This window comes from Carcharhinus amblyrhynchos, chromosome 19 (assembly GCF_965287045.1).
Source record: "Carcharhinus amblyrhynchos chromosome 19, sCarAmb.v2.hapA, whole genome shotgun sequence".
Classification (NCBI taxonomy): domain Eukaryota; kingdom Metazoa; phylum Chordata; class Chondrichthyes; order Carcharhiniformes; family Carcharhinidae; genus Carcharhinus; species Carcharhinus amblyrhynchos.
Window position 1 is genome coordinate 53,367,433 of NC_137342.1, and position 13,938 is coordinate 53,381,370.

General features: G+C 43.1%; 1 protein-coding gene across 6 annotated transcripts in view; it reads left to right on the top strand.

The window, feature by feature from the left end:
- Positions 1-2,387: 2,387 nt before the first annotated feature.
- LOC145355536 (protein piccolo-like) overlaps positions 2,388-13,938 on the top strand; it is a 480,857-nt gene continuing 469,306 nt past the window's right edge. For all 6 annotated transcript variants that reach the window (XR_013889002.1, XM_080207784.1, XM_080207785.1 and 3 more), the window contains exon 1: positions 2,388-2,986. Coding sequence is in view for 5 of the 6 variants with exons in the window: in XM_080207784.1 (XP_080063910.1) it covers positions 2,483-2,986 (504 nt within the window). In the remaining variant the exon portion in view is untranslated. The remainder of the gene's footprint in view (positions 2,987-13,938) is intronic.

Below are 13,938 nucleotides of genomic sequence, written 5' to 3' on the forward strand. Positions count from 1 at the left end.
CCTGTGGCGATATGTGTACAAATGTTGAAGATCACAACAAGTGATTAAAAAGGCAAATTAGATCTTGGGCTTCATAAATCAAGTAAAAAGTCTGACAACACCAGGTTTTAGTCCAACCTATTTATTTGATAATATTCTCACTAGCTTTCGAGGGGACAGCCTCTTCGTCAGGTGAATGGAGAGTATTATCAAATAAATAGGTTGGACTAAAACCTGGTGTTGTCAGACTTTTTACTGTGTTTACGCCAGTCCAACGCCGGCATACCCACATCATTCATAAATCAAGACATAGGGTACAAAAGCATGCAAGCAATAATGAACCTTTGCACAACACTGGTTCAGTCTCGACTAGAATACTGTGTCTAATTATAGGTACAACAATTTGGGTAGAATCTGAAGGCTTTAGAGAAGGTTTGGAAGAGATACATGAGAATGGTTCCAGGGATGAAGAATTTCAGTGATGTGGATAGATTGAAAAAAAACTGATAGTTTTCTTTATGGAAGAGAAGGTTAAGAGGAGATTTGATAAAGATGTTCAAAATCACGAGGAGTCCGGACTGATTAAATGGGGAGAAAGTTTTCCCATTGGTATGAGAGTGTGGAACGGGAGAACATCAATTTATAGTGATTTTAAAATGATCCAAAGGCGATATGGAGTAAAAATATTTGATGCAGCGAGTTGTTGGGACTTGGGTTATAATGTCTGCCTGAGAGTGTGGAGGATGCAGATTCAATCAAAACATTCAAAGGAGAATTGGATGGGATAATCGCTTGAACATTAAATATGATTATGGGGGAAGGACAGGGGACTGGGAGTGACTGAGTGGTGCTGGTACAGAGCCAGCAAGGACCAAATATTCTCCCTCTCTGTGTTATCATTCTCTGGTTCAATGACAAGAACGCGAGTTTCTGAGAATAGAGACAACTATTGTAAACCTCGGCAGTCCCTCGCGGTATAAAAGGTATAATTTGAATTTGGTAGGGTGAGATTTGGTATGAAGCGAGTTCACAGCAGGCTGGCACGGACACCTTTCCTGGGCCTTCCAGCTTTAAAAGCTTCTGGCAAGAGATCAAGAGGCCAGCCGCTACTCTGGGCATGCGTGTTGCGACACTCAGCCTTTTTTTGGGAGGATCCGGAGACATCAGAAAAATGGGAAGTGAGAGAGAGAGACATGACATGTTCAAAATGGAAGAACAATCACAGCATTTGCAAAATAAAATTCTAAATAATAAGAGAGGCAGAGTTTAGGAGAATATGGGCAATGAGGCGAGTGTGGAGACTGGGCAAACTGGGCTAACAGAATCAGAGCTCGGGGACTGTGTTATTCCAGCACGATTGGATGCTGATCTCAGCCGGCTGAGCCAGGATGAGAGGAAACAGATCGCCGCTGTAATGTCCAGAAGCCAGGGGGCTGTAAAGGGCCCCTCAGCACTCAGGCACGTTCAGATCAGCGCTGGCTTCTCTTCCTAACTATAGACACTCCACTGATTTCTGGTGTGTTGTTCGTTGCCGGTTTAGATTGCAGAGCCAGGTAGTTGCTCCCTTTGGTTAACAGACAGGATATACACAGGGTGGTCTGACAGAATATCCAGTGATTAAAATACAGTCTATTTGCTTAAGGTTAAACGATATCATTGCCATTAAACCCGTGGGTTGTAAATGTGGCGGTAATTTGGAATGAAATGGCTTTACATTGATGGAGCTGGGATTAGCGAGAGAGGGTTTGGATGTTGGGATTTAGAAGGCGTTTCTTTGATTGGTTGAGTCGCGACGCTGCCTATTGCTGTGGGACACTGCAGGATATCATTGCACACACAGCACACTCAGCTGTTTACTAAAGGTAAAGTGTTCAAGGCAACCAAAGACTCTTGTCTCCGACAAGACTCTTGACATTTATTTCCGATATAGCGACTAGATATGGATTGATTATTTATTATTGTGAGGCTAGGCGTCAGCACTTTGTTGTGTTAATATTTACTTTAGCAGAGGTTGGGAGCTGCCTTTCAGGATCTGCAATACTGCAAAATGTGACTTATTTCAGATTGAGCTGTTTTTAATCTGGCGATTGGTTAGGGAGGAAAATTTGATTCTGCTTTTTTAAGGTAATATTACATTTGATGTTCAAAATTGTCGGTTGTTTACTGTCTGGGAGAGATTGATGACTGATTTTGGTAAAGATATTTGAGGAGCGCATGATGCTGTATATTTCTGCCATGATATAGCTGGGGTGGAGTGGGTGGGGAACTGGGAGGATTTTGCTGGAATATTTCAGTCTGTTAACTGTCTTTTATCTAATATTACAGGAAAGCAGAGACAGATGTTACCGATCAAGCGGAGCAGTTGGTGTCTCTCTCTGTTTCCAAGTCTCGTGGCCATGGATTAGTCCGGAATAACGCCCTCCGTAAGAGGAGTCTGTCCAGCAGCGCTCTCCGGGAAACCAGATCAAGGGCTGATCTGTGGGGAGAGGAGACCGAAGCAAAGATGATGCCCAGTTTCCTTTCGGAGGGAAACCCTCTGAGTGCGATGTCCTCGGTGGTGAATAAATTCAATCTCTTCGATTCCAAATCCGAGAGTGACGAGGCGGCCAGAAAGCAGAAATCAGCTCCGAAACCGGAGTCTGCTCAGAAAGGACCTGTTAAATCCACCTCGCAGCAATTTGTGAGAACATCGCCGAAGCCTAGTGAGAAAGAAGGCATGAAGCAGGCGGCGAAAGCACAGCAAGCTCCGAGTGTAGCCTCTGCCCAAGGCAAAGCTGGTGCGGCACCTTCAGCACCGCGGACAGCGCCAGCACCTTCAGCACCGCCGGTAGAGTCGGCACCTTCAGCACCGCGGACAGCTCCAACCCCAAAGACAAACCTCTGTCCAATCTGTAACAGCACACAACTGCAGCCCAGCGGCACCCACAGTAATGCTAACCAGTGCACCCAGTGTCAGATTGTGGTCTGCAGTCAGTGTGGCTTTAATCCCAACCCGCACATTACTGAGGTGAGTGACTGGCAGATTATTGCTGTAACTTCCTGCATTCACAGCATTGGGCGTGTCGCTTCGGGAAAAGGGGGAAATACATCCTTCATAAGCAAAACAAAACGTTCAGATATACAAATAAATTATTCCTGTTCTTTAATAACGGTCCTGTGGAGCTGTGAATCTAAACAGTAAATGTAGAAACGCACTGGGTGTAACCCAAACACAAACTACAGCCTGCTGGAAGCTAAAATGGCGATAGAGCTTCAAAGCAGAGAGTGGCGACAGTGCAGTTTCACAGCTGATTGATAAATAAAGATCTATCATGAAAATATGACGCCCATTATTAATTAGAGCAATGTCCGTGTTTGGCAGTGAGGCTGCATGATTGAACTAAAACCAATTGAAGACTGTAATTAGATAACAACCAATCTCTAATCTATTCCACTCTGCTCCATGTGGACAGGTGCAGTTTTCTCCTGAAGCATTAATCTCCGGGCGATCTCTGCAATCCCCGGCTTAGATTTAGCACAGCCGGCGGCTGGTGTACATTAAACAGGGTCTGTGGGAGCGGCGTTCTGACGGTATTACAGGGGGAGAATATTCATCTGCTTTCTGGAGCTGTCCCCATTACCTGGACTGAGGAGCCTTGGGGCGGGGAAGAAAGGTTCTCAATCATTTTAACACGTTCAAATCCAAGAACAATCTGATCTAAATCTAGTGATGGTAACTTTTATTCATTTTAACGAGTCATGCGGTTTGGTTTTGGTTACGAGTTGTCATTAATGTTGATTGGGTTCTTTGGTTGTAAATCCCTTATTTGCATTTCAAAGCTGAGCCCACTGGCCCGGCAAGATTCATTGCAGTATTCAATCGCCACTGCCTCGGCCCTATTTGAAATATCTCCTCACTGCATAATAATCCTTTCAATTTAGACAGATTTAATTCCAATAAATACAGCGACATCACCATTATTGGATAATTTAAGAAAGTTACATTTACATTGCAGATTTCATGCTCAGATTTATTGTCAGACTAGGTGTAAAGCTTCATGGAAATGGAAGCCGATTCATTGATAAAAATAGGGCAGAATCAAAGGAGACAACAATCTCTGTACAGCTGGGATATATTAAATATCATTGATTCATGTCCACAAATCCGGACTGCATGAACTTGTATTCCACAAAATATTTCCTCTTCCCTCTTTTCCTGTTTATGTTGATGGTTATATAGTTGCTCCCTGGTGGATATTGTTTGTCTGAACTTTGACTGCAAATTCTGCCAGATTATCTTGAGTTTAGTCTGACCCTGTCCGCAGCTATCATTAGCACAGACACTTTGCAGCAAGAACGTTTAATTATAATCAGATGTAGAAATATTTGCTGGTTTATTGCCCCCATCTTGCCCAATGGGTGGAGAGAAACGCAAGCAAATTGTCCAGTTGAGACCAATCATCATGACAGATTGGATGTAGTTTTGCTAAATCTGCTCTGCATGGTTCAGTTATTCATTGATATTGTTAACCACTGGAGAGATACACAATGGTATTTTTGTTATTGCTGCTTGCTACACTGCTCTTGTGCATTCATCATCACAGTTCATGGGTGTTAGCACACGGCTAGTTCTGCAGATGGAAACCCACTAAACCATTTCAACCCTTTAATATAACCATCTCCATGCACTAGCAATAAAAAGCCAATAAGAAAAACACATTGATGGATGCATAGCATTTCTTTCTTCACTAATAATAAGTTTCAGCAGAAACATTGAAATAAGAATGTGCTTCAGGAACAGCAGTGACGATGATGGTGCTGCTCGATATTAAGGTGTAAATTGGAGAGCAACCATGGTGACCACATTTATAATTAAAAATGGAAGTCAGGAAGTGGCTGTCAGACTTGCAGTCCTCCTCCAGGAAGTACCCAGGAGTATTTCACTGAGACACTTGACATGCAAACAGATATGAAGCTGATGTAATGCTTCATTTGCCACGGGGAGTAATTCAAGAGCAATTAGGGATGGGCAATAAATGCTGGCACAGCCAGCAATGCCCTCATCCTGTGAACGAATAAAGAAAATCCTTTGTTCTTTTCCATTACTCCCAATTTTCAGCATCTAAAGGTCTGTTCTGTACAATGCTTCCTTCTGCACCTCCGACCTTCCATCTGTCTTTGTTGTGAGACTTATACCGATAAGTAGGTGCAGCAACATTTTAATCACCCTGGCTTCGGCAGCATTATTTGCTGGAAAAATTCAATGTGAACAATTACTTGCAATGTCACTTTGCAATAAACACGAGAATGCAGGAACAAGAAAAAGCCAATTTTTCCAGCAGATTTACTCTGATACTAACATCTGAGCATTTTCATTGTTTCCCTGTCTGAAACTTATATCCATTTTTAAAACATAAACTCCAACTCTTATTTGAATGTTTTGGAGATAGATATTGCCATTCGTTCACTGTTGCTGGGTCAAAATTCCCTCCCGAACAGCACAGTGGGTGTACCTGCACTACATGGACTGCAGTGGTTCAAGAAGGTACTCACCACCACCTCCTCAAGGGTAAGTACAGATGGGCAATGAAGATGGGCTGAGTCAACAACTCCCGTATCCTGTTAAATAAATAAAATGATCCGATGGAGCTTTCCTTACAGAGTTTGGTCTAGTTCATTTCTACTGTAGTTTATGGTTGTGAAGTCTATTCTGATATTTTATAAATTACTTCTTGCAATTACCATTAATAAAATTCCTTCCTATTTAAAATATTATATTTAATCTTTTTATAATGATAAATTGAACTTCCTTGGGCTTTATTTGTTGTCTATGTCCTTCAATGCATGTATGCTGTTCTGTAAGTACACTGACCACTGTTAAACATGCACTCATGATATCATGGAAACCCTATAATACAGAAAGAGGCCATTCAGCCCGTCAAGTCTGCACAGACCACAATGCCACCAAGGCCTACCCCCGTATCCCTACATATTTACCCACTAATCTACGCATCTCAAGAAACTAAGGGCAATTTTTAGCATGGCCAATCAACCTAACCCGCACATCTTTGGACTGTGGGAGGAAACTGGAACACCCAGAAGGAAACCCATGCAGACATGAGGAGAACATGCAAACTCCAAATATACAGTAACCCAAGCCAGGAATCAAACCCAGGTCCCTGGAGCTGTGAAGCAGCAGTGCTAACCATTATGCTAGTGTGCCACCCATATGTGGAGCATAAGTGACACTTCCTGAGATTTCTATTTTAAATACAGGGATTATAGCTGAGAATGATATGGCACCCAATCTTTCACCACTCTCAGCATCACCTGTGGTTTATGTTTCTTGAATCCATTTATTTAACATCTAATCACTGACCAAAATTATAGGAATCCTTTCATTGTTTTGGTCAATTCACTTACCTAGATATTTACTTTGCTTAAAATATTAATATGCTTTTTATTAGGAAACCATAATTCCTAGTTAATTTTAAAAAAAGATTATTTTCCTATTGGACTCCCAGGTTCAGACAGAGATTGTAACCATGGGAATAAGAAAAAGCTTTTCAGCAATGCTGCCCTATACTGACCATTCATAACTGAAGAAGTGGCCTCTAATTTTCTCTCCATGCTATTGGATCGTATGATATTTCACACATTACTGAGATACTGGCAAAATTACAGTGGGTTACGACATTGGACTGTATTCCACTGTTTGTAACCTGGTCATTATGGTCGGTTATTTTGTATTTCTCTTTAATGAATGTTCCTCAGTGCTCTTGTTTCTTTAAATGCTGCTCTTTCCTGGAAAATGATTGGTACAGCACATTGCAACATGCCACAATGAGCTGCAGATGTTCACACCTCCTCATACCCTGTTTTGATACCTAACTGACCATTTTGTGCTAATTGCAACATGTGAAAATGAGAATATCTGAGCAATCTCATTAATTCCCACACAAATGTGTTTGCCCCAGCATGTGAAAAATTTTGCATAATGTTTTTTAATAAAACTGTGGTATTCTGAGTGTTGATGAGGTGTACAGCTGATCATCACTATTTCAGGACAAGAGCTGTCATTGATAATTATCTGCCTATAAGTCGACATTTGGTTAATCTGTTATTGTCCAACATGTTTTCATTCCAGCAGCAATTCTTTACTGACACTTTATCAGAACGGTTAGGCCTAGTTTTAACTTTAAAATAAAAATTGCAAACCTAAGTGTTTGCCATAATTATTCAATGTTTATCAAAGGCATGTAGACATTAGGAAGTGGAATGTTTTCCACATTTTGCACCAAATGTTAATGTAAACCTCTTGTTGCAGTAATAACTAGTTACAAATTACCTTTCATGATAACTGAGAATTCTGGACCTACTCACTAGGCCAGGAAACATCTGCAGAGAGAGAAACAGAGTTAATGGTTACGATAAGCGTCGTAGCAGCAAGAAAACCAGAGTGGCCCCCGTCAGTCTGTCAGGTGCAGACTGAACTGCAATCCAGTCATTTTTTTGGGAGAGTGCTGAGTTGTGCAGCGATATTGGGGAGTGGGGTCTCAACATCCTGGTGAGATTGGCTGCAAAGCAGTCCGCTGCCATTTTGAAAGGGCATCCCCACTTCACAGTGGGCTGGGAGACAATACCCTCCACCCACAGATGGAGGGACCCCTCTCTTTCATTGAAGGCATGCTTCCCCACCCCCTCCCCAAGTTGGGTTGCCAGCATCGAGGTATTGGGGACCTCCATATGGTGTCAGGTGGGCACTGCCCAGCCATGTCCCCAGCTCACCAGATGCTTCATTTGTCTCTGAGTTCCCCAGCATGGCCATCACACCTGGTCTCCTCTTGTCAGTACCAGTAATGATTCTCTCTGGGCTCGCGTTGCAACCAAGGATTCAGAGATCCCAGGAACTGGGAGAATCCGGCATCAAATGGGCGAAACACATATAAATGTTAAAGGGGTGGCATGGTGGCACAGTGGTTAGCATTGCTGCCTCACAGCACCAGGGACTGAGTTTGATTCCTGGCTTGGGTCACTGTGTGGAGTTTGCACATTCTCCCTGTGTCTCTGCGGGTTTCCTCTGGGTGCTCTGGTTTTCTCCCATGGTCCAAAGATGTGCAGGTTAGGTGAATTGGCCATGCTAAATTGTCCCTTAGTGTCAGGGATATTAGTGTATAAATACATGAAGTTATGGGGATAGGGCATGGGTGGGATTGTGGTCGTGCAGACTTGATTGGCCAAATAGCCCCCTTCTGCACTGTAGGTTCAATGATACTTGATGCTAATTGACCTCGTGCCTCCTCTGCACCTTAGAATGACACCAAGGCAATTGCAAACCTTTTGCTGCCAAGTGCAAGACCAGTTTTTCGGAATTTTCCAGGATTGGCACCATCCGCACCAGGTGCGGCGAGGCTGTAAAATCTACCCAGTGTTTCAGGTTGATGGCCTTTCATCAAAACAGATCAGATTTCCAACATGGGGAGAAGGCAGGAGAATAAGGATGAGAAAATTATCAGCCATGATTGAATGATGGAGCAGACTCAATGGGCTGAGTGGCCTCATTCTGCTCCTGTGTCTTATAGTCTTATGGTCTCATTTGCTAATTTTACCTTTCTTCGAGCTCCCTATACCCAGCTTTGACATAACTAGGACGATTTTTCAAAGAACTCATGGATTGGAACACTGTCTCAGCCAGGGCAAATCTTCTCTCAATGTATCTCAAATTGATCTCCCTATTTTACACAGCTTAAATATGCTTTCCTATTTCCCAGACCAGCTCTCATAGTTAGCATTCTGAATGAGATTGCCAGGTCAGTAAATGCAGACGTGTATTTATCAGGAAGACAGCTGAGATTGGTTACACTTACTTCATGTGGGACACTTTGATGTAGTCAGTCTGCACTGGATTCAAATTTATAACACAGAAGCGGAAAATGGTTAGTCCAGTTCTTCTATTGCAATACTTCACCAACCTGCTCCTTGTGATATAAATCTTGCTGAAATTAATGCAGTTGATAGATTATCCAGTATGATTTCACACCTGTTATAAATATAATGCACTATTCTTGATTTAACTTAAATTAAAATGTCTGTACAAACATGTGCAGCCTGCTGGTCTGCTTTGTCCATAGAATTGGTAAACTTGGAGACTTGAGTTCCCACTTCCCAAAGAGGAGCAGGGCTGCGGCTTCCAGGGTTTCAATGTTTTAGACGAGACAAACAGGGAGGTAAAAGAAGTGGAGGAGTTACATTACTACTCAGGCAGAATGTCGCATCTTCACTCTGAAGAAACTGGAGGCCTCATCCACTGAGGCAATATGAGTAGAGCTGAAAAATAAGAAGGATGAAATCAGTCTGATGGGATTATACTATAGGCTGCCAAACAGCCATCAGGACAGTGAGGAACAAGTAGGTTGGCACATTATACAAAGATGCAATAACAACAGGGATGTCATAGGGGGTGACTTTAGCTTCCCCAGTATTGATTGGGATTTACATAAGAACATAAGAAATAGGAGCAGGAGTAGGCCATCAAGCCCTTCGAGCCTGCCCCGCCATTCAATAAGATCATGGCTGATCTGTCGTGGCTCAGTTCCACATTCCCGCCCTCTCCCCATAACCCTTAATCCCCTCTCTTATCAAAAACCCATCAACCCGCGTCTTAAAAATATTTAGCGAGGTAGCCTCCACCACTTCAACGGGCAGAGAATTTCCTTAGAGCAAAAGGGTTAGATAGGGCAGAATTTGTTTGGTGCATCCAAGATGGTTTCTTGAAACAGTATGTGGATAGTCCAACCAGAGGAGGGGCCATACTGTATTGGCAAATGAGCTTGGCCAAGTGACTGACCTTTCAGTGGGGGAGCATCTTGGTAACAGTGATCACAACTCCTTAAGTGTTAAGACAGCTATGAATAAGGATAATTCAGCACCTTGTGGGAAGGTACTAAATTGGGGTAGGGCAAATTACGACAGAATTAGACAGGAGCTAGGAAAGGTAAATTGGGAGCAGCTGATGTTGGACAAGTCTACATTTGACATGTGGGACTTTTTTAAACACCTACTGATCCAAGTCCCAGTAAGGACAAAGGTCAAGGATGATAAGATAAGGGACCCTTGGATAATGAGGGAGGTTATGAATTGAGTCAAAAGGGAAAAAGAAGCATATGTAAGGTTTTCGAAGCTAAAATAGGACAGGGTCCGTGAAAAAAATATGAAGAAAGCAGGAAAGAAATCATAAGAACATAAGAAATAGGAGCAGGAATAGGCCATCTAGCCCTTTGAGCCTGTCCCACCATTCAATAAGATCATGGCTGATCTGAAAGTGGTTCAGTCCCACTTACCTGCCTCCTCCCCATAACCCTTAATTCCCTTGTTGATCAGAAATCTATCTACCTGTGACTTAAACATATTCAATGAGTTGGTTCAACCACTTCAATGGGCAGAGAATTCCAAAGATTCATTACCCTCTGAGAGAAGAAGTTCCTCCTCAACTCTGTTCTAAACTGACTCCCCCTTATTTTGAGGCTGTGCCCTCTAGTTCTTGTTTCCTTTCTAAGCGGGAAGAATCTTTCTGCCTCTACCCTGTCTAGCCCCTTCATTATCTTATATGTCTCTATAAGATCACCCCTCAGCCTTCTAAACTCCAACGAGTACAGGCTCAATCTCTCCTCATAAGCTAACCCCCTCATCTCCGGTATCAGCCTGGTGAACATTCTCTGTACTCCCTCCAAGGCCAATATATCCTTTCGCAAATAAGGGGACCAAAACTGCACACAGTACTCCAGTTGTGGCCTCACCAGTGCCCTGTACAATTGCAGCAAGACCTCCCTGCTTTTATATTCTATCCCCCTCGCTATAAAGGCCAACATTCCATTTGCCTTCTTGATCACCTGCAAATTGAGATTTTGCGATCCATTCACAATCAAGCTGGGAATTAGCAGAGCTATGAAATGACCTTGACAATGTAGGGTTAAAGAGAATCCCAAGGCAATTTATACATACGTTAAAAACAAAAGGATAACCAGGGAGAGGATGGGACCACTCAAGGATGAAGGAGGGAACTTGTGCTTGGAGGCAGGATGTGGAGAAATCCTAAATGAATATTTTGCATCAGTATTCACCAAAGAGAAGGACATGAAGGATAGGGAGCACACTAATATGCTGGAGAATTTTGAGATTCTCTTAGCAGTCTGAAAGATCAGTAGGATCTTAGGGTCTGGATTCATAGGATTCTTAAATCGGCTTCGCAGGTAGAGGATGTGGTTAAGAAGGCGTATGGTGTACTGGCCTTCATTAATCGAGGGATTGAGTTTAGGAATCAGGAGATAATGCTGCAACTTTGTAAGACCCTTGTCAGACCCCACTTGGAGTTCTGTGCTTCGTTCTGGTCGCCTCATTACAAGAAGGATGTGGAAGCTATTGAAAGGGTGCAGAGGGGATTTACAAGGATGTTGTTTGGATTGGGTGGCATGCCTTATGAGGATAGGTTGAGAGAGCTCAGTCTTTTCTACCTGGAGAGACGAAGGATGAGAGGTGACCTGACAGAGGCATATAAGATGTTGAGAGGTATTGATCGGGTGGATTCTCAGAGGCTTTTTCCTAGGGCTGAAATGGCTGCCACAAGAGGACACAGGTTTAGGGAGTAGGTACAAAGGAGATGTCAGGGGTAAGTTTTTCCCTCAGAGGGTGGTGGGTGCATGGAATGGGCTGCCAGTGGTGGTGGTGGAAATGGATTCGATAGGGTCTTTTAAGAGACTTCTGGATGGGATTGAGGGTTATAGGTAAGCCTAGTAGGTAGAGATATGATCAGTGCAACTTGTGGGCTGAAGGGCCTGTTTGTGCTGTAGTTTTTCTATGTTCTAATTTTGAGATCAAAAATAAGTGGTGTTGGATTTCTTAAAGGGCGTTAAGTGGAAAACAGCAAATGTGATGCCACTGTTTAAAAAAGGGGGTAGACAAAAGGGAGTAACTATAGGCTGGTTAGCTTAACTTCTGTAGCAGGGAAAATGCTTCAGTCTATCATTAAGGAAGAGATAGCAAGACATTTGGATATAAATTGTCCCACTGGTAAGACGCAGTGTGTGTTCATGAAGGGAATGTCATGTTTGACTAATTTGGTGGAATTCTTTGAGAACATTACATGTACAGTGGACAATGGGGTATCTGCGGATGTGGTGTATCTGGATTTCCAGAAGGCATTTGACAAGTTGCTGCACCAAAGACTGCTACATAAGATAAAGGTGCCCAGTGTTACGGGTAATAGCATGGACAGAGGATTGGTTAACTAACAGAAAGCAAAAAGTCGGGGTAAGTGGGTGTTTTTCTGGTTGGCGATCAGTGACCAGTGGTGTGCCTCAGGAATCAGTGTTGGGACCACAATTGCTTACGATTGACACAGATGATTTGGAGTTGGGGACCAAGTATACTGTGTCAAGCTTTGCAGATGACACTACAGAAACTTTGCAGATGACACTACAGAATACAGGGCTAATGGAAGGACTCTTGGTAGTGTGGACGAGCAGAGAGATCTTGGGGTACATGTGCATAGATCCCTGAAAGTTGGCACCCAGATTGATAAGGTTGTTAAGAAGGCATATGGTGTGTTAGCTTTCATTGGTAGAGGGATTGAATTTCAGAGCCGTGAGGTCATGTTGCAATCGTACAAAACTCTGGTGCGGCCGCACTTGGAGTATTGCGATCAGTTCTAGTCGCCGCATTATAAGAAAGATGTGGAAGCATTGGAAAGGATGCAGAGGAGGTTTACCAGGATGTTGCCTGGTATGGTGGGAAGGTCTTATGAGGAAAGGCTGAGGGATTTGAGGTTGTTTTCGTTAGAAAGAAGAAGGTTGAGAGGTGACCTAATTGAGGCATACAAGATGATCAGAGGGTTAGATAGGGTGGATCGTGAGAGCCTTTTTCCTGGGACGGTGATGGCCAAAACGAGGGGACATAGCTTTAAATTAAGGGGTGGTAATTATAGGACGGATGTCAGAGGTAGGTTCTTTACTCAGAGGGTAGTAAGGGCGTGGAATGCCCTGCCACAGTTGTGGAATCGCCAACTTTAAGGGCGTTCAAATGGTCAGTGGATAGGCATATGGATAACATTGGAATAGTTTAGGTTAGAGGATCATTAGATTGGTTCCACTGGTCGGCGCAACATCGAGGGCCGAAGGGCCTGTACTGCACTGTAATGTTCTATGTTCTAAGATGAGTGGCAGAGCAAAATGTGCAGAGGATGCTGAAAGTCTGCAAAGGGATATAGACAGCCTAAGTGAATGGGCGAGGGTCTGGCAGATGGAGTACAATGTTGGTAAATGTGAGGTCATCCATTTTGGTAGGAATAACTGCAAAATGGATTTTGATTTAAATGATAAAAAATTGTAGCATGCTGCTGTGCAGAAGGATCTGGGTGTCCTTGTGCAGGAATCGCAAAAAGTTGGTTTGCAGGTAATCAAGAAGGCAAATGGAATTTTGTCCTTCACTGCTAGAGGGATGGAGTTTAATAACAGTGAGATTATGGTGCAGCTGTATAAGGTGCTGGTGAGGCCACACCCGGAGTACTGTGTACAGTTTTGGTCTCCTTACTCGGGAAAGGATATACTGGCACTGGAGGGGGTGCAGAGGAGATTCACTAGGTTGATTCCGGAGTTGAGAGGGTTGGCTTATGAGGAGAGACCAAGTAGACTGGGTCTATACTCATTTTAATTCAGAAGAATGAGGGGAGATCTTATAGAAACATATAAGATTATGAAGGGAATCGATAAGATAGAAGCAGGGAAGTTGTTTCTACAGTCCTCAAAATAAGGGGAAGCAGATTTAGGACTGAGTTGAGGAGGAACTTCTTCACACGAAGGGTTGTGAATCTATGAAATTCCCTGCCCAGTAAAGCAGTTGAGGCTACCTCATTGAATGTTTTTAAGGTAAGGATAGGTACATTTTTGAATAGTAAAGGAATTAAGGGTTATGGTGAGCAGGCAGGTG